Genomic DNA, 16,801 nt, shown 5'->3' with positions numbered 1-16,801 from the left:
CCGTGTTCCTGGGTCCACATGCATTATTGCAAAGATTTCTCTGCTTTCTATCCATGAACTTCTGTGCAATACTTGAAGACTTAAGAGTCATTCTGTTACTTCCGTGACACATGGCCATCTGCACTCTCAGAGGCTGTCCATGACCTTATCTGCTTAAGACAACGTTCCCCCAAATCGAGTCTTTTTCACATTACTTAACAATTTTTTAAATTCACGTTTTTGAGGGGCGCCTGGGTGGCGCAGTCGGTTAAGCGTCCGACTTCAGCCAGGTCACGATCTCGCGGTCCGTGAGTTCGAGCCCCGCGTCGGGCTCTGGGCTGATGGCTCAGAGCCTGGAGCCTGTTTCCGATTCTGTGTCTCCCTCTCTCTCTGCCCCTCCCCCGTTCATGCTGTGTCTCTCTCTGTCCCAAAAATAAATAAACGTTGAAAAAAAAAATTAAAAAAAAAAAATTCACGTTTTTGACATATCTGGTACCCTCAGTATTACCATAACTTAATATTTTTCTTTAATTAACTGGAATTTATTTTAAAGTGAAACTGTACTGGGGCGTCTGGGTGGTTCATTCCGCTAGACATCTGTTGATTTCTGCCCAGGTCATGAGTTCACATTAGTGAGTTGGAGCCCCTGCATCCAGCTCCGTGCTGACAGTGCAGAGCCTGCTTGGGATTCTCTCTCTCTCTCCCTCTCTCTAGTCCTCCCCCACTTGTGCTCTCTCTCTCTCAAAATAAATAAAATAAACGTTTAAAAAGCATTAAAATGAAACTCTACTATAATAAATAGAAAATTTGTATCGCTTGCCATAAAGAGAAAGTAGCCATTAACATAGATTATATGAAACCCAAACATTACATTCTAGATGTATACGGTCAAGTCACATCTTTCTTAGTCTAAACTTACTAAATCCAGAAGGACTATCTGCTTCAATGGGAGTGAGATTGTGGGAGAGGACATAAATGGGTTAATATCGCAGAAGTATCTTACTGCTATTGACATATTTAGAGGTAGGGCTATGTCACAGGGAGAGCACAGAACTGGAAAACCTGTTATATAAGTCACAATCAATGACTGTCGGTGATCAGAGACAGGTCGCCTTTGCAGACCTTCCTCCCTTCCTTCATAAAATACAAGATTCCATCAGCCCAGACGCGCTGCCACCCCCCACCCCCCTTTTGCGCACCTACTGTCCCCCCGGAGTTGAACTACATCCCCCACAATGCACCGCCCGCGGCGCCAGAAATGGGGACCGCCGCCACCTCCCGCAGCTTTCCTTCTGTCCCTCCTACAACTCCCACAAGCCCCCTCGGCCCCGGGCCTAAGCCCAGCCTCGGGTGGAGGCGGAGGCGGAGGCGCGGGAGTTATGGAGGGGGCGGGATCTGCAGGGAAGTGCGTCAGAGGAGGCGCGGGGAGAGTAGGGTGCTGTGGTCTGAGCTTGAGGGTGAAGCTGGCGGAGCAGGAGGATGGGCGGTGAGTGAGCGGGGTCGGCGTCTCCGGGCAGGGGTCGCGTAGCCGTTGGATGTTTTCAGCAGTTTGAAGAGGGGCCCCTCCCGGGGAGCGGCCCGGGCGGGTGGGTGCCCCGCCGCAGCGCTGCGGCGGGGGTTTTCCCTCGGCCGAGTGGTCTGGGGAGGGGCCTGGTGTCGTACATGGGGCCCCTGGCCTGGGGTGGCCCTGGACTGCGGGGGCCCCCGGCTCGGTAGTGCGCCCTGCGAGGTGATAGCGCCAGTTGTCCTGCCTGGGTAAACAGCCGCTCTCGGTGCCGGGACCTTTTAAGGTCATTTGAGAGCACCAGGATGAAAGAGAATTAGAAAGAACAAGAATACAAAACCAACTCCTGGAGTTATTGTTAATCAGTGTAATTGCCCCATCTCTCCTGTGTCACACTTGCTATCTTCCAAACTCGGCAATCCCAGTTTGCGAGCCTGTTTTCGTGCGCCTTTGTAAGGTGTTTGGTGCGGTCACGGTGTATACTTGGCAGGATTTGACTCAGCTTGATCCGCCTTGAGTCATTTTACTGCGGCCATTTACTACTACTGCCGTTGAGTCCTGTCCACACCTTGGTGTGGTAGAGCCCCTCCCTAAGGAATGTGGTGAAAACCTCAAGAGGAGGGAAGGCAACCTGGCTCTGTGCCGGTGCGTGACATTCCTCAGGACTCTGTAACGTAGCTTATTCAGACTGTATGTTACCATATATGGGAGACAAAAGAGCAAAAATTGTACAAAAGGCAACATCCCCCCCCCCCCCCCCCCCCCCCCCCCCCGCCCTGCGCTGGGGGCTCAGCCTTTTGGGTCTTAGCCCGCCGAATAAAGCTGTTTCCTGGAAAGAAAAGCCTCAGTGTCCCAACTCTTTCTGTGTGAGAATCCTGCTACATTGGGAGTATTCATATTCTGCCTAATTCAGTTTTCTTTCTAGCTGAGGGGGAATCATTTAGTTTGCAGATGAGGAGAGTCAAAAAGTGTGAGGAATGGGGAGAGTAGACAGGAGTGGAGAATTTGGCAGCGTAAGGGAGTTTTCCTTAGCTTTAATAGATTAAGAGCAGATTGCTATCTAGCATTATCATAGTTACTGTTCTCTTTGCTATTCTGTGTACCCAGAACTACCTTTTCTGTGTGGGTTAAGGAACATCTCAACTCTGTTTTCCAAATAGCTCCTGATTCTTAACCTTGGTTTAGAAGGTTTTCCTCTTCAGAGGAAACTGGGAGGAGCCAACTTCCTCTGCTTCCTTTTCTAATGCTCTGTTCGCGCTCAACCCCAGAAAACTTAATGCTCTGCAGCTTGCATAAAAATTCAGCCTGTAATGAAGAGTTTATGTATGGTACACTGCTGACTCTGAGCATGTCTATTGTTTGTATCTGTAATGTGTATGTCCATTTCAGTGTTGTCTGTTTTAGTGTGCAGGTGATAGACTAGAGAACAAGACCTCTGTCTCCGTAGCATCCTGGGTATGTGAGCATTCAATAAGTACTTTTCATAATAATGAGTTTTATTTTGAACTTAATTGAGAACATGCTTGCCTTTATTTATTTTTTAATGATTATATATTACTTTAAGGGCCAAGGGATGGGGACTAGGATAAAGGGTGGTTTTTGAGATAATTCCTTTCAAAGTAACCTCTATATGTCCATGAAGTCTAACATTTCTTCTTTCTCCGACTTTTAAACAGAGCAGTCTGAATGCCAGAATGGATAACCGTTTTGCTACAGCATTTGTAATTGCTTGTGTGCTTAGCCTCATTTCCACCATCTACATGGCAGCCTCGATTGGCACAGACTTCTGGTATGAATATCGAAGTCCAGTTCAAGAAAATTCCAGTGATTTGGCCAAAAGCATGTGGACCGACTTCGAGAGTGATGAGGCAGATGAAAAGACTTATAATGATGCGCTTTTCCGATTTAATGGCACAATGGGATTGTGGAGACGGTGTATCACTATACCTCCAAACACATATTGGTATAGCCCACCAGAAAGGACAGGTATTTCTCTTATTTTAACTTCTGTCTCCTTTATCTACTCAATAATAAAGTGATGGTGATGACCCAGTTATGTAAAAGGAGGTTTGTGGGTTCTTTCTCTCTCCAAAGAAATAAATCTATGTGTCTCTTCTCTCTCTACCACCTTCTCTGCCCATCTTCCATGAATTACCGTGATACTTGTTACAATTGGTTGGATAAGTAACTGTCCTTATCTTGGGAAAGCCAGTTTAAATCTCTGTACTTATCAGTAAAATTATTTTTATTAGTCTCACACATGTCATGAGGAAATAATTGGGAAAGTACATTGGAAGACTTTAAATATTTGGTAATTGGTGAAAGAATTAGTATCAGTATCCAGAATCAAATCAACAAATATGAATTGATAGTCTTTTAAGTGTTAGCTGTGTTTTAGTAGTTATTATCATTTGCCCTGTGAATCTTAGAGAATATAATTTGATCCAACTCTACGTTTAAATCTGTGTATATTGAGTCTGTTTTACAACAACTTGATAGAGTTTGTAGGTTAAAAATATGCATTACGGAAATAAAAACCTAAGAAATTGTCTCATTTATTTTGCAAGCATTCTTACCATTAAAAATGTTTAATTTCCAATTATTGAAATGGAAACTTTAGAACTGTTTCTAAGGAACAACTTTACAATTTGTTTCTACTTATGACTACTTCTGTTGACCACTTTGTGGGAAGCACTGTATTTAAATCACAGCACAACAGGCTGGAGTTACCATATATCAGAAGGACAATAGTTGTGATTATATAATGGGAAAAAGAAAGTAATTGGAAGGGGGGGGGTGGTGGTTAAAGTTCATTGTAAAGGGTTCATTTCTACTTGTGAGGGCATAGGAGCACTTGATGGTTGAATCTTACCAATCGTTTATCATTCATTCAGCAAATATTTATTACATGCCTCCATATTCCATGTAGAACATCAGAGAAAAAAAATACTTTTAGTCCAAGGGAGCTAACATTCTTGTAAGGGATGCATGCAGTAAACTGAATAAATAAGTGTAATAGCATGAACAGTAGTTATTTATATAGTACGTTAGGTGACACATGCTATGAAAAAATGCAGGAAAATACAGGGGATTTGGAATATGTAGGGAAGGGGATGTTGGTGTGCATAAGTTATAATCTTCAATAGCATAGGCAGGATAGGCTTCAACAAGAAGACATTACTTGAGTAAAGACTTGAGGTGGGTGAAGGAGTTGGCTGTATGGAAAGTTGCAGAGGTAGGGGGAATCGTGGGTTGGAAGGAAAAGCTACTGCAAAGGCTTTATGGTGGGAGCATGCCTGAATTAGTCAAGGACCAGCAAGAAAGCCACTGGGCTGGAATGGAGGGTAAGGAGGGGAGAGTTGTCAGAAAGGTACTCTCGGGGTGAGAGTGGGGCAAACCTTGCAAGATTTTCTAGGCGTGATGAGGGCCTTGGTTTTTACTCCACATGTGAAGGAGCATTGCGGAGCTTTGAGCAGAGGACAGATGGTCACCTAGACGCATGTTTTGAAAACAGGTAGTAGGCAAAGGTGGAAGCCAGGAGACTTTTGCACTGATTCAGGTGAGAGATGATTGTGGCTTAGACGACAGTAGTAGCACTGAGAAGTGGCTGGATTCTAGATATGTTTTGAAGGTGGACCCTCAGGGATTAACTGGTGGGATGCATGTGGGCAACAATGACTATAGTTTCTGGTCTGAGGACTAGAAGAATGGAATTGTCATTGCCTGAGATGGGGAGGACAGCTGGGGGAGTAGGTTTCGGGGAGAAGATGAAAGTTCCTATTTATTTGTCTTCTCCTTCCTAGTCTTCTTGCATATCTGTTCGCATTCATTTTACTGCTCCTACTTTTTTTTCCCCTTCCTTGTACCAATGTCTTAAGCCCACTGCTGAGAACCACTGGCATCCATTGGGCATCAGTGAATCTTGTGTGTCATTCAAGGCCAAAGAGGTTGCTGTCCTCTGGGAACATCTTTCTATATCACTTTTTATTTTAGAGAATAATTACTGAAAGGGATTTTTGTTAAATGTTTATAATTAAAGCAATAAGCAATCATTGTTAATTCATGTTCCAGAGTCATTTGATGTCACAAAATGCATGAGTTTCACGCTAAATGAGCAGTTCATGGAGAAATTTGTTGATCCTGGAAACCACAATAGTGGAATTGATCTGCTTCGGACCTGTGAGTACATTGATTTCAGCCGGACAGTTGGGAAAAAAAGAAATAATTTTGCCATTTGTTGATTTCTGTTTTGGGAACAAGATGAATCAGTATGTCATGTCAACTTGAAATAAGATCTCTAACGGTATCCCGATGAACTCTCTTCTGTTGAAAACATATTTTAAGGTTAGGTACGTACCTAACCAATTGCAAATATAAAGTTCAGAGAAGCAGCTAATACATTAGGTGACAGAATCCAGACCTCCCCAAAAGATGTTATTAGTGGGCCCTTTTGAAGAGTAAATTTAATAGGAATAAATAATAAATTTTTGTATTAGAGTTAAACATTTCAGCTACCTGAGTTCAGATAGGGATATGTAAAAAAAAGTTGACTATAAGCTCTAAGAGTCAACTAAGGATTAGGGCTACCAAAAACGTTAATGTAGCCTTAGGTGGTAATAACAAAAGTATAGATATCAAAAACAAATGAAAGTATTTATTAGGAGCATTCCACTCCTTGATGGTCAGACTGCATAAGAAATACTGTCTTCAGATTTGCACCTGGTTTTCCGGCTGTAGAGGCTTACTGGAGCTTGTCCAAAAGAATGACCGTGTTGTGAGAGACCATGAAATGGCAAGTGCAGTTGACCCTCGAACAGCATAGGGGTTAAGAGCACGAACCCCTCCACGGGGTTGAAAATCCACATATAACTTTTGACTCCCCAATACATTACTAACAGTCTACTGTTGATCAGAAGCCTTACCAATAACATAAAATAGTCGCCTGACACGTACTTTGTATGTTATATGTATTATATAGTGTATTCTTAACATAGAGGAAAAAGTTATTAAGAAAATGATAAGGAAGAGAAAATACATTTGCAGTATGTTCTGTTAAAAATCTGCATATAAGTCAACCTGCACATTGAAAAAAATTTTTTTTAATTTTAATTTCAAGAGCAAGAGAGACCGAGCACAAGCAGGGAAGGGCAGAGAGAGAGGGAGACACAGAATCCGAAGTAGGCTCTAGACTGAGCTTGTCCGCGCAGAGCCCCACACAGGGCTCGAACTCACGAACCGTGAGATCATGACCTAAGCTGAAGTCGGATGCTCAAACGACTGAGCCACCCAGGCGCTCCTCAACCTGCACATTTAAACCTGCACATTTGTATTGCAAATATATAGGAAGAAGTATATTTCTAACAGAGTTTGAAGAGAAGTTGGAGAAAAGACTTTTATGTAGTTCCAGAAAGTAAAACTAGCACTATAGGGTAGAATTTGGCTTAGAGTTGATATTAATACATTACTAATAATTAAAGTAATGTAAGAGTGTAAGGGGGTGCTTTGGAAGATCATCAGCTTTCTTCCCACAGCTGTTGTTGAGGGAATTTATGATAATTAAAACTGCCACTTACTGAGTGCAGAGATCCTCTGCTTTGTGTTTCATGTATATTCTTTCAACAGGTCTTTTATAATCACCATTCATTTACTTGTTATTCCCGCCTTGAGATCCTATAAGGACTTAGATTCATTTGTATGTAGAGCCAGAAGGTTTTGCTTCAAATGCTGGCTCTCCCGCTTACTGTTTTACCTTGTACAAGTTAGTTATACCTCTTGCCTTAGTTTCCTCATTCATAAAATGGAGATGATAATAGTACCTCTTCATAGGGATGTTGGAGGATTAACATGCAACGCGTGTAAAGAATAGTGCCGGATGCATAGTAAGCCCTCAGTGATTGTTAACTGTTAGTGTCCTTTCACTTTTATCAGGACAAAGGTAGCATCCTGTTGAACTAAGTGCTTTAGAAAAGAAACATCCGGTATTAAAAGTACTCCTTTCTCACTTGTTGAGAAAAGATCTATTTAGTATATGACAGAAATTGACATTGTGAGAACACCATCTGAAATCATGGTAACATTTCTTTTTTTCTCTTTTTCAAAATCAGATCTTTGGCGTTGCCAGTTCCTCTTACCTTTTGTCAGTCTGGGTTTGATGTGCTTTGGAGCCGTAATTGGACTTTGTGCTTGCATCTGCCGGAGTTTGTATCCCACCATTGCCACAGGCATTCTGCATCTCCTTGCAGGTGGGTCTTGTCAGGATACTCGCTTTTCTCCTCTTCCTGTGTCCATAGAGACCAAAGAGTCGTAACTCTTAAACATTCACGCAGTACCGTCCTGTCGTGTTGCCCGAGAAGCTCTCACTGTGCTCTTACCAGTTATGTTTTGTTCTCCTCCAAGGGCTGTGCACGCTGGGCTCAGTGAGTTGTTATGTTGCTGGGATTGAACTACTCCACCAGAAACTAGAACTACCTGAGAACGTGTCTGGTGAATTTGGATGGTCCTTCTGCCTGGCGTGTGTCTCAGCTCCCCTACAGTTCATGGCTTCTGCCCTCTTCATCTGGGCTGCTCACACCAATCGGAAAGAGTACACCTTAATGAAGGCCTATCGTGTGGCATGAGTGGGAAGTTGCCTGCTTTGCAATTGCCATTTTTATTATGTTTTTAATATTAATATTTTCTCTTGTCTCCCCTCCCGTTGTTTTTAATTTAATTTTTTTGAGTGGATCTACCATTTTATCCTGAAAATCTATTTTATTTATTCACACAGACAATTGTTTCTTAATACCACTAAAATGTATATGGATTATTCTGAATGATTCCATCTTTTAAACAAACCAATGTGGGTTCAGAGTCCAGAGAGCAAGAAGTGGGTAGACGGTTGGCACAAATTTCTGAAAGAAAATTGATAGTGGGAGATTGACCCAAAGCAAGTCCTACTGATGTCGGTTAGACTTTTCAGTAAATAGCTAGCTGTTCACTAGAAACCCTTTAGTGTCTCTGGGAAACCTTTCATTGTCAAACCTTAATGGCCACTGTGCTGTTGTAGATAGCCAGTCAGCCAGAAGTATTAGTGCTATTTTCAGACTTAAGCTATATAAAATAAGGAGATTAGCTAAGAGCCTTTTCCCCAAATATTGGCATATAGCTTTATTCAAGGTGAGGTATGGCAGCTGTTTATCTATACTGTGTTTGTCTACGAGAAAGGAAGTGAAAAATACAGTGTTTACTTGAAACTTTAACTTCGTAACTGCAGGAATTCCAATTCAGCCAGACAAGAGGATTAACCTTATTTTACTTTACCTTTTTTTGTATTTTTTTTTTTTTTTTTAACTCTCCTTAGTATGTCAATAGGATTTTCAGTACCACCAAACCATTTTGGATTTTTGCTCCTTGCCTCTTCACACATCAGGCTTAAGAGTGCTTTCTTTCTAACAGTACTTTGGGGTCATAGAGTAAAATTCTCCAACTGCTGTCTATGTATTCCAGCTCAGTACCATAAAGAAGATTCCACCGTAATGACCCTCCGGAGCTAGGAAAACTACCACAAGACCTAAAGCTTTGGCTAGTCATTAACTTCCAACTATGGTCTTTATTTCTTGTGGTGAAATGATGTGCCTTTCCTTGCCTAAATCCCTTCCTGGTGTGTATCAACATTATTTAACATCTTCTAATTCAGTCATTTTTTTATAAATATGTCTATATATAAACATTGAACTTTAAAAAAAATCTTATTTACTTATTCCATTACTGTAGCACTTGACAGATTTTAAAAAATGTAACTTAGTAATTTCTTACAATATCCTAAATCTGTCTTTTTTAAAAAATAAAAAATGAGAAGAAACTCAATATTGTATAGTGTCTGAGTTGATGTAAATCTCAATATTTTAGGATAAAGAAGTGCAGGATTCTGAATGAGGATCTCTGTGTTTCTCTGGAAAATGCGTTGTTGCTAGGGTCTCTGTTTTATCTTCCAAAAAATATGGGAACCCCTTACGCCCATTAGAAAATAAGACACTCTTCAGAGTTTTAAAACATGTTTTCAAAGTAGTTTTGTGACCTCTATGTATCGTATTTAATGTGGCTAGAGTTTTCTTAAGTTATTTAATGGCTGCGGATGTTTGTGTTCTATTGTAAAATACTCCACTTTCTGACTTAAAGCCAATATTACTCTGCCACCAGTTATTACCTGTGCAATTACTGGCTATCAGTTTTCTACCTCTTCCTAACTCTTGAAGTTCACTGCCTTTCAGCACCTTCTGTAGAAGGCAGAAAAGCTAAGTAAATATACACAAAGCACTTAGGTATGGGATTTTAAAGTTATTGACCAACATGACATTTTTTATTGGGAAGTTACTTATCTTAGACAGTGTCCCTGCCACTTGTCCCTCCAAAGTTGTCTGTGATTGTCAGTCCACCACCAATCTTTCACATGCACTGTGAAGACTCCGTCAGAATCGGACTTGTGAGTTACAGGCTCACTGGTAGCCTCCTTGAGTATGGAAGCCAGCACCAGAAGCTCTGGGGTTGAATATGTGTTGTAGTTGATATTTTAAGCACATTTCAGAACATCTGAGGTCATCCTCTCTTGCAAAGACTTTTTTCTTTGGAACATAGAGGGCCGTGGTTGTATCATTTGAGGTGAAAATTAGTTTTTCACCTGTCTCTTGTTCTAACCAGGTAGAGCCATAGGAAATTGCTGATATTTGACCCATTTTTGATTAAAACTAATGACATAAAATCAGTGGCAAGTAAAGTTTTATTAATCTCTTTTCACCTAATCTTTGAAAGCAACCCCCAAAGTAAAAACTTAATTTTCAGGTTTTTCAGAACATGAGTTCCACGGTAATTTAAGAAACGCATTAAAAAAATTTTTTTAAATGTCTTTGTGAGAGAGACAAAATGTGAGCGGGGGAGGGGCAGAGAGAGAGGGAGACACAGAATCTGAAGCAGGCTCCAGGCTCTGAGCTGTCAGCGAAGAGCCCAACACAGGGCTGAAACCCACAAACTGTGCAGAAGTTGGTTGCTTGACCGGCTGAACCACTCAGGTGCCCCTAAGAAATGTGTTTTAAAATCTTAATTTTATAGTTCCTAACTAATCTTATTAAATGATGTGAATAAATATCTTTTATATCCTTTTTTTGGCAAAAGATGGAGTTCAAAAAATTTTAAGGTATAGCCGTAAAAGTTGACACAATAAAAAGGGCAGAATAATCCTGGAAGAATTTATTTGTTCAGTTAACACCGTGCCTACTGTCTATGTCATTAATATAATAGTAATGTGTTACGGTTTACCTGCTCAAAGTGTTTGCATGTGTGTGTGTGTGTGTGTGTTTTGGGGGGAGAGGACAGAGTTGAAAAGTCACTTAAAGGTGAACTGATTTAGTCACACCGGTGAGAAGAATGAGATGGCCATAGGATAGATCAATTTAGTTTTCCCATTCCAGAGACAAGAGCAAATTGCAGACTAGCACTATTAAAACTTATAATATAGATCCAGTTATCTTCATTTGACTGTAAGATAGTGTGAGGGCATTTTAAGAAGTAAGCCTCATGCAAACTTTCACCAGAAATGAAAACCATCTGTTGAATTAACCTGATTTCACCAGTTACAACACTCCCCGAGATTTCCTGGCTACTGAATGGGTGCAGCCCTGAAGATGCAAGTTGTAATTTCACAAGCTTGACGGAGCTCTGTGCTGGCAGAGCTGGGTGGGGTCCTGTCCTCCTTTCAGCCCTCTACTCATAAGGGAATCATGATTCATACTTTGAAAAGAGAGGAATAAAACAAGGAAACACATCTGTGTGTAATTATTTTTCTGTTGCTCATTAGGTGTTCCAACATACAATTGTAACGAGATACATTTTTCCTGGAATCAAATTATGATACATGCCAGTGTCCTGCAGATTCATCATAAGAGAATTTTAAATTGCAAAAAGAGTGGGTTATTTGCTCTATAGAGGAAATTGCCACACGACTCATTTAAATGATCTTCCGTGCTAAAAATTCTATGAGCAAAGTTAATATGCTATTTGACATATTAAGATTTACACACACTCAGCAAATTTACATAAAGTGAGATCTAATTCATATTACTTTATACCTTTGCAGAGTTTTAAAAATATGAAATATGGAGGGAAAGATAATTCTCTTTCTGTTTTGTCTTCACCTTTTAAAAATACTTGGCTTGTTGAGTAATGCATCACCTTTTATCTTCTGACTCAGTGTCTCAGGGTGTGAACTTGACCTCAGCTCTCCTGCAGCCTTTCCGGCCCTCCCTGTCTTCCAGCCTTCTGTTCTTGTTTCTCTCTATGCAGCTTGTGTTGTAGTTGGTATGTTCATGAGCAACCTAGACTCCCTTGTTCTCATAACCTCCCACGGCCGCTTCCTTCGCATTGCATACGCTGGCTTATCTTCATAGACTGTGCTATCCAGTTTTCTTGTCAGTCTCAAGATACCAAGAACGGCTGTTCAAAACCATTAAACCGACTGTGTAAAAAGTGATGCTCTTTGACTTTAGCTGCTCGACAATTTTAACCATCTCCAACTGTTGATTTATTACTACTTCCTACCACACAGTCTCAAAATCTCTATGAAAGTTAGTTGTGAGAAACACTCTTCATCCTCAACTTCCATGGAAGGAGTTTTATGTTGTTTTTTTTTCCATGAGGGAGTACTGGAATGAAGTCTTCCAGTTTCTCCAACTGTTTCTGCTCGCCCCTAAAAAAGAAGGAATATGTTATGATTGGAGATATTGCTAGGATCGTGGCATCCGCAAAAAAGCACAATGTATGCTGGTGAAGGATCTAGTTCAGAAGACAGAATACTAAATTTGTAATTCCAGGTCTGTCACTTAGCCTTTCCAAGCTCCACTTTCCCCATCTGTGAAATGCTAGGATTTTTATACCTGCCTCATACACTTGCCGTGAGGATTATGTAAATTGCTGAACATAAAGTAGCCACTCAAAACCTGCTAGCTGTGACTGGCTGCATGAGGAGGGAATGAGGTTACCAAGCCTATAAAGCAGTGGTTCTCAGCCTAGCCTGCACATTGGACTTGCATGGAGAATTTAAAAACAATATTTGTGCCCCAGAGATTTTCTGATTTATTTGGCCTGGGGTGTGACCAGGTCACTATGGCTTTTTGTGTGTGTTTTTTGTTTTTTTTTAATCTTTCAAAGTGATTCCAGTGGGTAACTATGTTGAAAACTATATCTGAAACTACATTTAAAAGCAAGAAATAGGGGGCGCCTGGGTGGGTTAGTGAGTTAAGCAACCCACTCTTGATTTCAGCAAAGGTCACCTTCTTACGGTTCATGAGTTGGGCTCCTTGCATTGGGCTCCGTGCTGGCAGTGTGGAGCTTGCTTGGGATTCTCTCTCCCTCCCTCTCTCTCTGCCCCTCCTCTGCTTGTGTGCATGTTCTCTCCTTCTCTCTCTTGTTCTTTCTCTCTCTCCCTCAAAATAAATAAACAGAAAATAAAAATAAAAACAAGAAATAGGATTCCCTCTTTCCTAGACAGATTGTAAGAAAGACAGTCTAAGTAAACAGTTAAGTAGACAGACCTGGTACAGTGCCTGCTTTCTAGAGGCCATTTCTTTCTTGTGCTTTCTAGCACTCTCTTCTGCTGATCACTGGCTCTTTGAGACAGGCCCCAATCCATCACACCACTGCTGGTTGGAGATGTGTAGGGAGAGTGTGCCTGCACACCCAGTACACCCCCGTGGCTCTTCCTAAGGTTCAGATTTGGCAGGAGGTGTTAGGAAGCCCCATTTGTTTTGGCTTCACTACCAAATTACTTTCTTTAATCCAGTACTTTCTGGGACCCTGTACTGTGGCGTAATTAGGCCTCCATAAATAAAGTGAATACTTTGACCCCTGTCTGCTTATCAATTCATTGCACTCCTACTCTTTTGGTTAGAATCACATAGGACAGGGCTGCCTGGGTGGCTCAGTTGGTTAAGCATCTGACTCTTGATTTCAGTTCAGGTCATGATCTCACAGGTCGTGAGATCAAGCCCTGCATCAGGCTCTGCACTGACAGCACAGAGCCTGCTTGGGATTCTGTCTCCCTCTCTCTCTCTGCCCCTACCCCACTCATGCTCTTTCTCTAAAAATAAGTAAGTAAACCTTAAGAAAAAAAAAAAGGATCACCCAGGACAGAGGCATGAGTGATTGACATTAACCTCTACACTTGCCAGAAGCACTTGACAATGGACACATAAAATGAGTATAAAATAGTATGTGCCTTGATAGGTTACTGTGACAGTGAAATAGATCCTGAAACGTAAGAGCTGAATAAACGTTAGGTGTTAGTGTCTGGAGGCCGACAGAGCACAGGGAGAGAAGGCAGCCTTTGCCTGGCATGTTCAGGAGTTGCAGCTGCTGTGGCTTGTCCTGTGACTGCAGTCTGGTGCGGAATAGGGCTGGGGCTGGTGCTACATTGACGGAGGCAGTCTAGTTTCCAGTTTCAGATTCGTTTCAAAATGGCGCTTCATTCACTACATGGGCTTTTAAGCCATCCTTGCATCTCAAAGTGGAAGAATTTTTAAAGCTTCTGTTTTTATCCTTTGTCTCACACAAGATGGCACTAATGTGGAATATTTGTTTCTTCAAATATTGAGAAGCATCGGTTGGTGATTGAAGATCAGCCGCATCATTATCTTGCTTACATTGGATCCACATCCATTGACGGAACGGGAAGAACTTGGATTTCTGTGGCTTATTCTCAAGCTCCTAAAATCAGCTACTGCCCCCTGATATGCAATTGGATTTGGATGGTTCATTTTAAGTGCTAAGCTTGTCAACAGATGTCAGGAACACACACCTTAACTTCAACCTCTGGGTATTATTCACGAGCACTTATAATAAGTTGCAGAGCAGCACTTATTGCCCAGGACTTAAGGGAGCATTCAAGGACATGTAAGATAAGAAATTAACCAGAAAAATTCTAGAAAGACTTCAAACATTTGGGGTTATAACCCCCTTCCAGCAAACTAAAACTAAAACTAAAACCACAATGAAATATCCTCTCATACCCATCAGAATGACTAAAATCAAAAACACAAGAAACAACAAGTGTTCGTGAGGATGTGGAGAAAAGGGAACCCTCATACCCTGTTGGTGGGAATGCAAATTGGTGTAGCCCCTATGGGAAACAGTATGATTACTCAAAAAATTAAAAATAAAATACTATATGATCTATCAATTCCACTACCCCGTGGAGGTAAGTGATGCAGTCACATTTCCAAGCTAAGCTCTGAGCTGACAGTCAAGATCATCTTCTAGCCATGTGCTCAGCTGACTTGGATGTCTGTCTAGTCTTGCTGAACTCTCAGATGACCCTGGCCCTCCATTATCTTACAATAACCTTTGAGATTCCAGTCAAGAACCACTCAGCTAAGCCCAATCAACCTACAAAACTGTAAGAGATAATAATGATTTGTTGTTTTATGCTGCTACATTTTGGGGTCGTTTGTTATGCAGTCATAGTATCTAGAACAATGCTCTTTCCCACCATAGGCTTTTAAAAGGTCTTTTCTCTTCTTGAACGACTTTTTCTGATACCCCTCCCCCTCCCCCTTCCCACTTTTTTACCTGGCTAACTTCTATTCATTTTTCCAATCAAAGCTTAATATTTTCTTATTCAGCACAATTACCCTGACCATCTACCTTGGGGCTCATTCTCCCTCTTACTATTTTACACTCTAAAGTTCTCAAATGTGGCAGGCAGTAAAATCCAAGTTAATCCAAGTTGAGAAGTGATTCTACTTGTCATCCTTTCTTTTATTTTTTTATTTTTTGAAAATGTTTATTTATTTATTTATTTTTAGAGAGACAGAGAGCCAGTTGGGAAGGAGCAGAGAGAGAGGAGAGAGAGAATCCCAAGCAGGTTCCGAGCTATCAGTGTAGAGCCCAAGGCGGGGCATGATTTCCCTAACAGTGAGATCATGACCTGAGCCAAAATCAAGTCAGATGCTTAACAGACTGAGCCACCCAGGCACCCCTGTCATCATTCCTTTTAAACTCCTTGGATCCAATCTCCCCATACCTTAAAATAATCTGAGGGAAGTTCTAGGGTTGCTAAGTAATAATGAAATCCTTTTTAAGAGGGACGTGAAAAAAGTTCAGTCCAGTCTGATAATCATGTTTCAGGCCAGTTAGTGAAATATTGAAATTAAAACACCATTCAAAGTTGAAACTGCATCTTCTCTTAGCTTAGGCTTGTCTCTATCTGGAAAGCCTACAATAGGGGAGGGGACTTAGCTTCTGTCAGCTCTCAGTCACTTTCTCCTACATGGACAGAGACTTTCTGAACCTCCATGGTCAAACCATGGAAAGAGTAGATTAGGAAGAAGGACAGTTTAATATGGCTGGTACAGTTGTCATCTGGCCGTGGGGCATGTAGCCCATGCACAATTGCTGGCTCTTTCTCTTTTAAAGACTGCTTTTGGGAGTTTCTCAGAGACCCTCCCTCTGCAGACCTTCAGACTATATTTCTTTTAACAAGTAAAATCAATGTCTCTCCTTTAGCTGTGTGCTTACCACTCTTCCCACAGTCCCTGGGATCCTGGCAGGCTGATTTCTCTCTGTTAGGGTCACACTGCCCCCAGGTTGCTCAGGAGTTCTCTCTCTCCTCTCTCTCTCTCTCTCTCCCTCTCTCTTAAACAGGACGCCAGGTCAGCTCCTGTTGTGAGAAAGACATTTAGCTCCCAAAAAACAAAAACAGCTAAGTCCCTCTCAACTCAACTTGGGATCTTGCTGCTTCAGAATTATCTGGCCAAGCCCTTTTATTGTCAGATTTTTCAAGAATGAGTCAAATCTTCTTCTACAGATTTCTCAAACGTCAGGGAGCACATGGCAAGCTCTCTGAGTGAATAAAGCCCCTCTCAACTGGCTTAGTAGGGTGAGGAGGAGGTCAGCTCCCTCCTCACCACAGCGGGTGGGACTTTGGGAAACCCTGTGAGCTTGCAGTATCTCTCCCCAGAGATTCTCTCCCAGTTCTCCAAATTCTGATTAACCTCCAAAGCACTTACAGATCCTTGTGGGGAGTGATTTGCTGAAAGCCCCAAGATGGGTTTTAAGACCACCTTCTGCGAATCCTGCACAGGGGTCTAACCTCTCATTTTAGCATGTGGAGCTTCTGATAAAACCAGACTGAAAAGAGAGGATAAGTTTTATTTAAATCCTGTTAAACATTATTGAATTGTAATCATTTTTAATGTCTCCTTCCTCCCCTGGGTTAGTTAAAGCCCACAAGAGCAGAAATCCTGTCTGACTTTGCTCACAGTAAGCAAGTGCTTAGCACAGTGCATATTATAT

The 16,801-nt window shown here is 41.6% G+C and overlaps 1 protein-coding gene across 4 annotated transcripts; it reads left to right on the top strand.

Moving 5' to 3' along the window:
* Positions 1–1,332: 1,332 nt before the first annotated feature.
* On the top strand, positions 1,333–9,328 carry CLDND1 (claudin domain containing 1). Of its 4 annotated transcripts, none has more exons than XM_045501740.1 (6): positions 1,385–1,465; positions 2,888–2,938; positions 3,160–3,469; positions 5,555–5,662; positions 7,588–7,725; positions 7,880–9,328. In XM_045501740.1, the coding sequence occupies exons 3-6, from the start codon at positions 3,178–3,180 to the stop codon at positions 8,098–8,100; spliced, it is 759 nt and encodes a 252-aa protein (XP_045357696.1). In that variant the 5' UTR covers positions 1,385–1,465; positions 2,888–2,938; positions 3,160–3,177; the 3' UTR covers positions 8,101–9,328. The 4 variants fall into 4 exon arrangements, with proteins under 4 accessions (XP_045357697.1, XP_045357696.1, XP_045357698.1 ...); XM_045501742.1 differs by having other exon boundaries at positions 1,390–1,465; positions 2,895–2,938; XM_045501744.1 differs by having other exon boundaries at positions 1,421–1,465; positions 2,873–2,938.
* The last annotated feature ends 7,473 nt before the right edge of the window (positions 9,329–16,801 follow it).

This window comes from Leopardus geoffroyi, chromosome C2 (assembly GCF_018350155.1).
Source record: "Leopardus geoffroyi isolate Oge1 chromosome C2, O.geoffroyi_Oge1_pat1.0, whole genome shotgun sequence".
Taxonomy (NCBI): Eukaryota; Metazoa; Chordata; class Mammalia; order Carnivora; family Felidae; genus Leopardus; species Leopardus geoffroyi.
The sequence above is the reverse complement of the archived record's forward strand: the minus strand, read 5'-3'. Positions and strand labels throughout refer to the sequence as shown.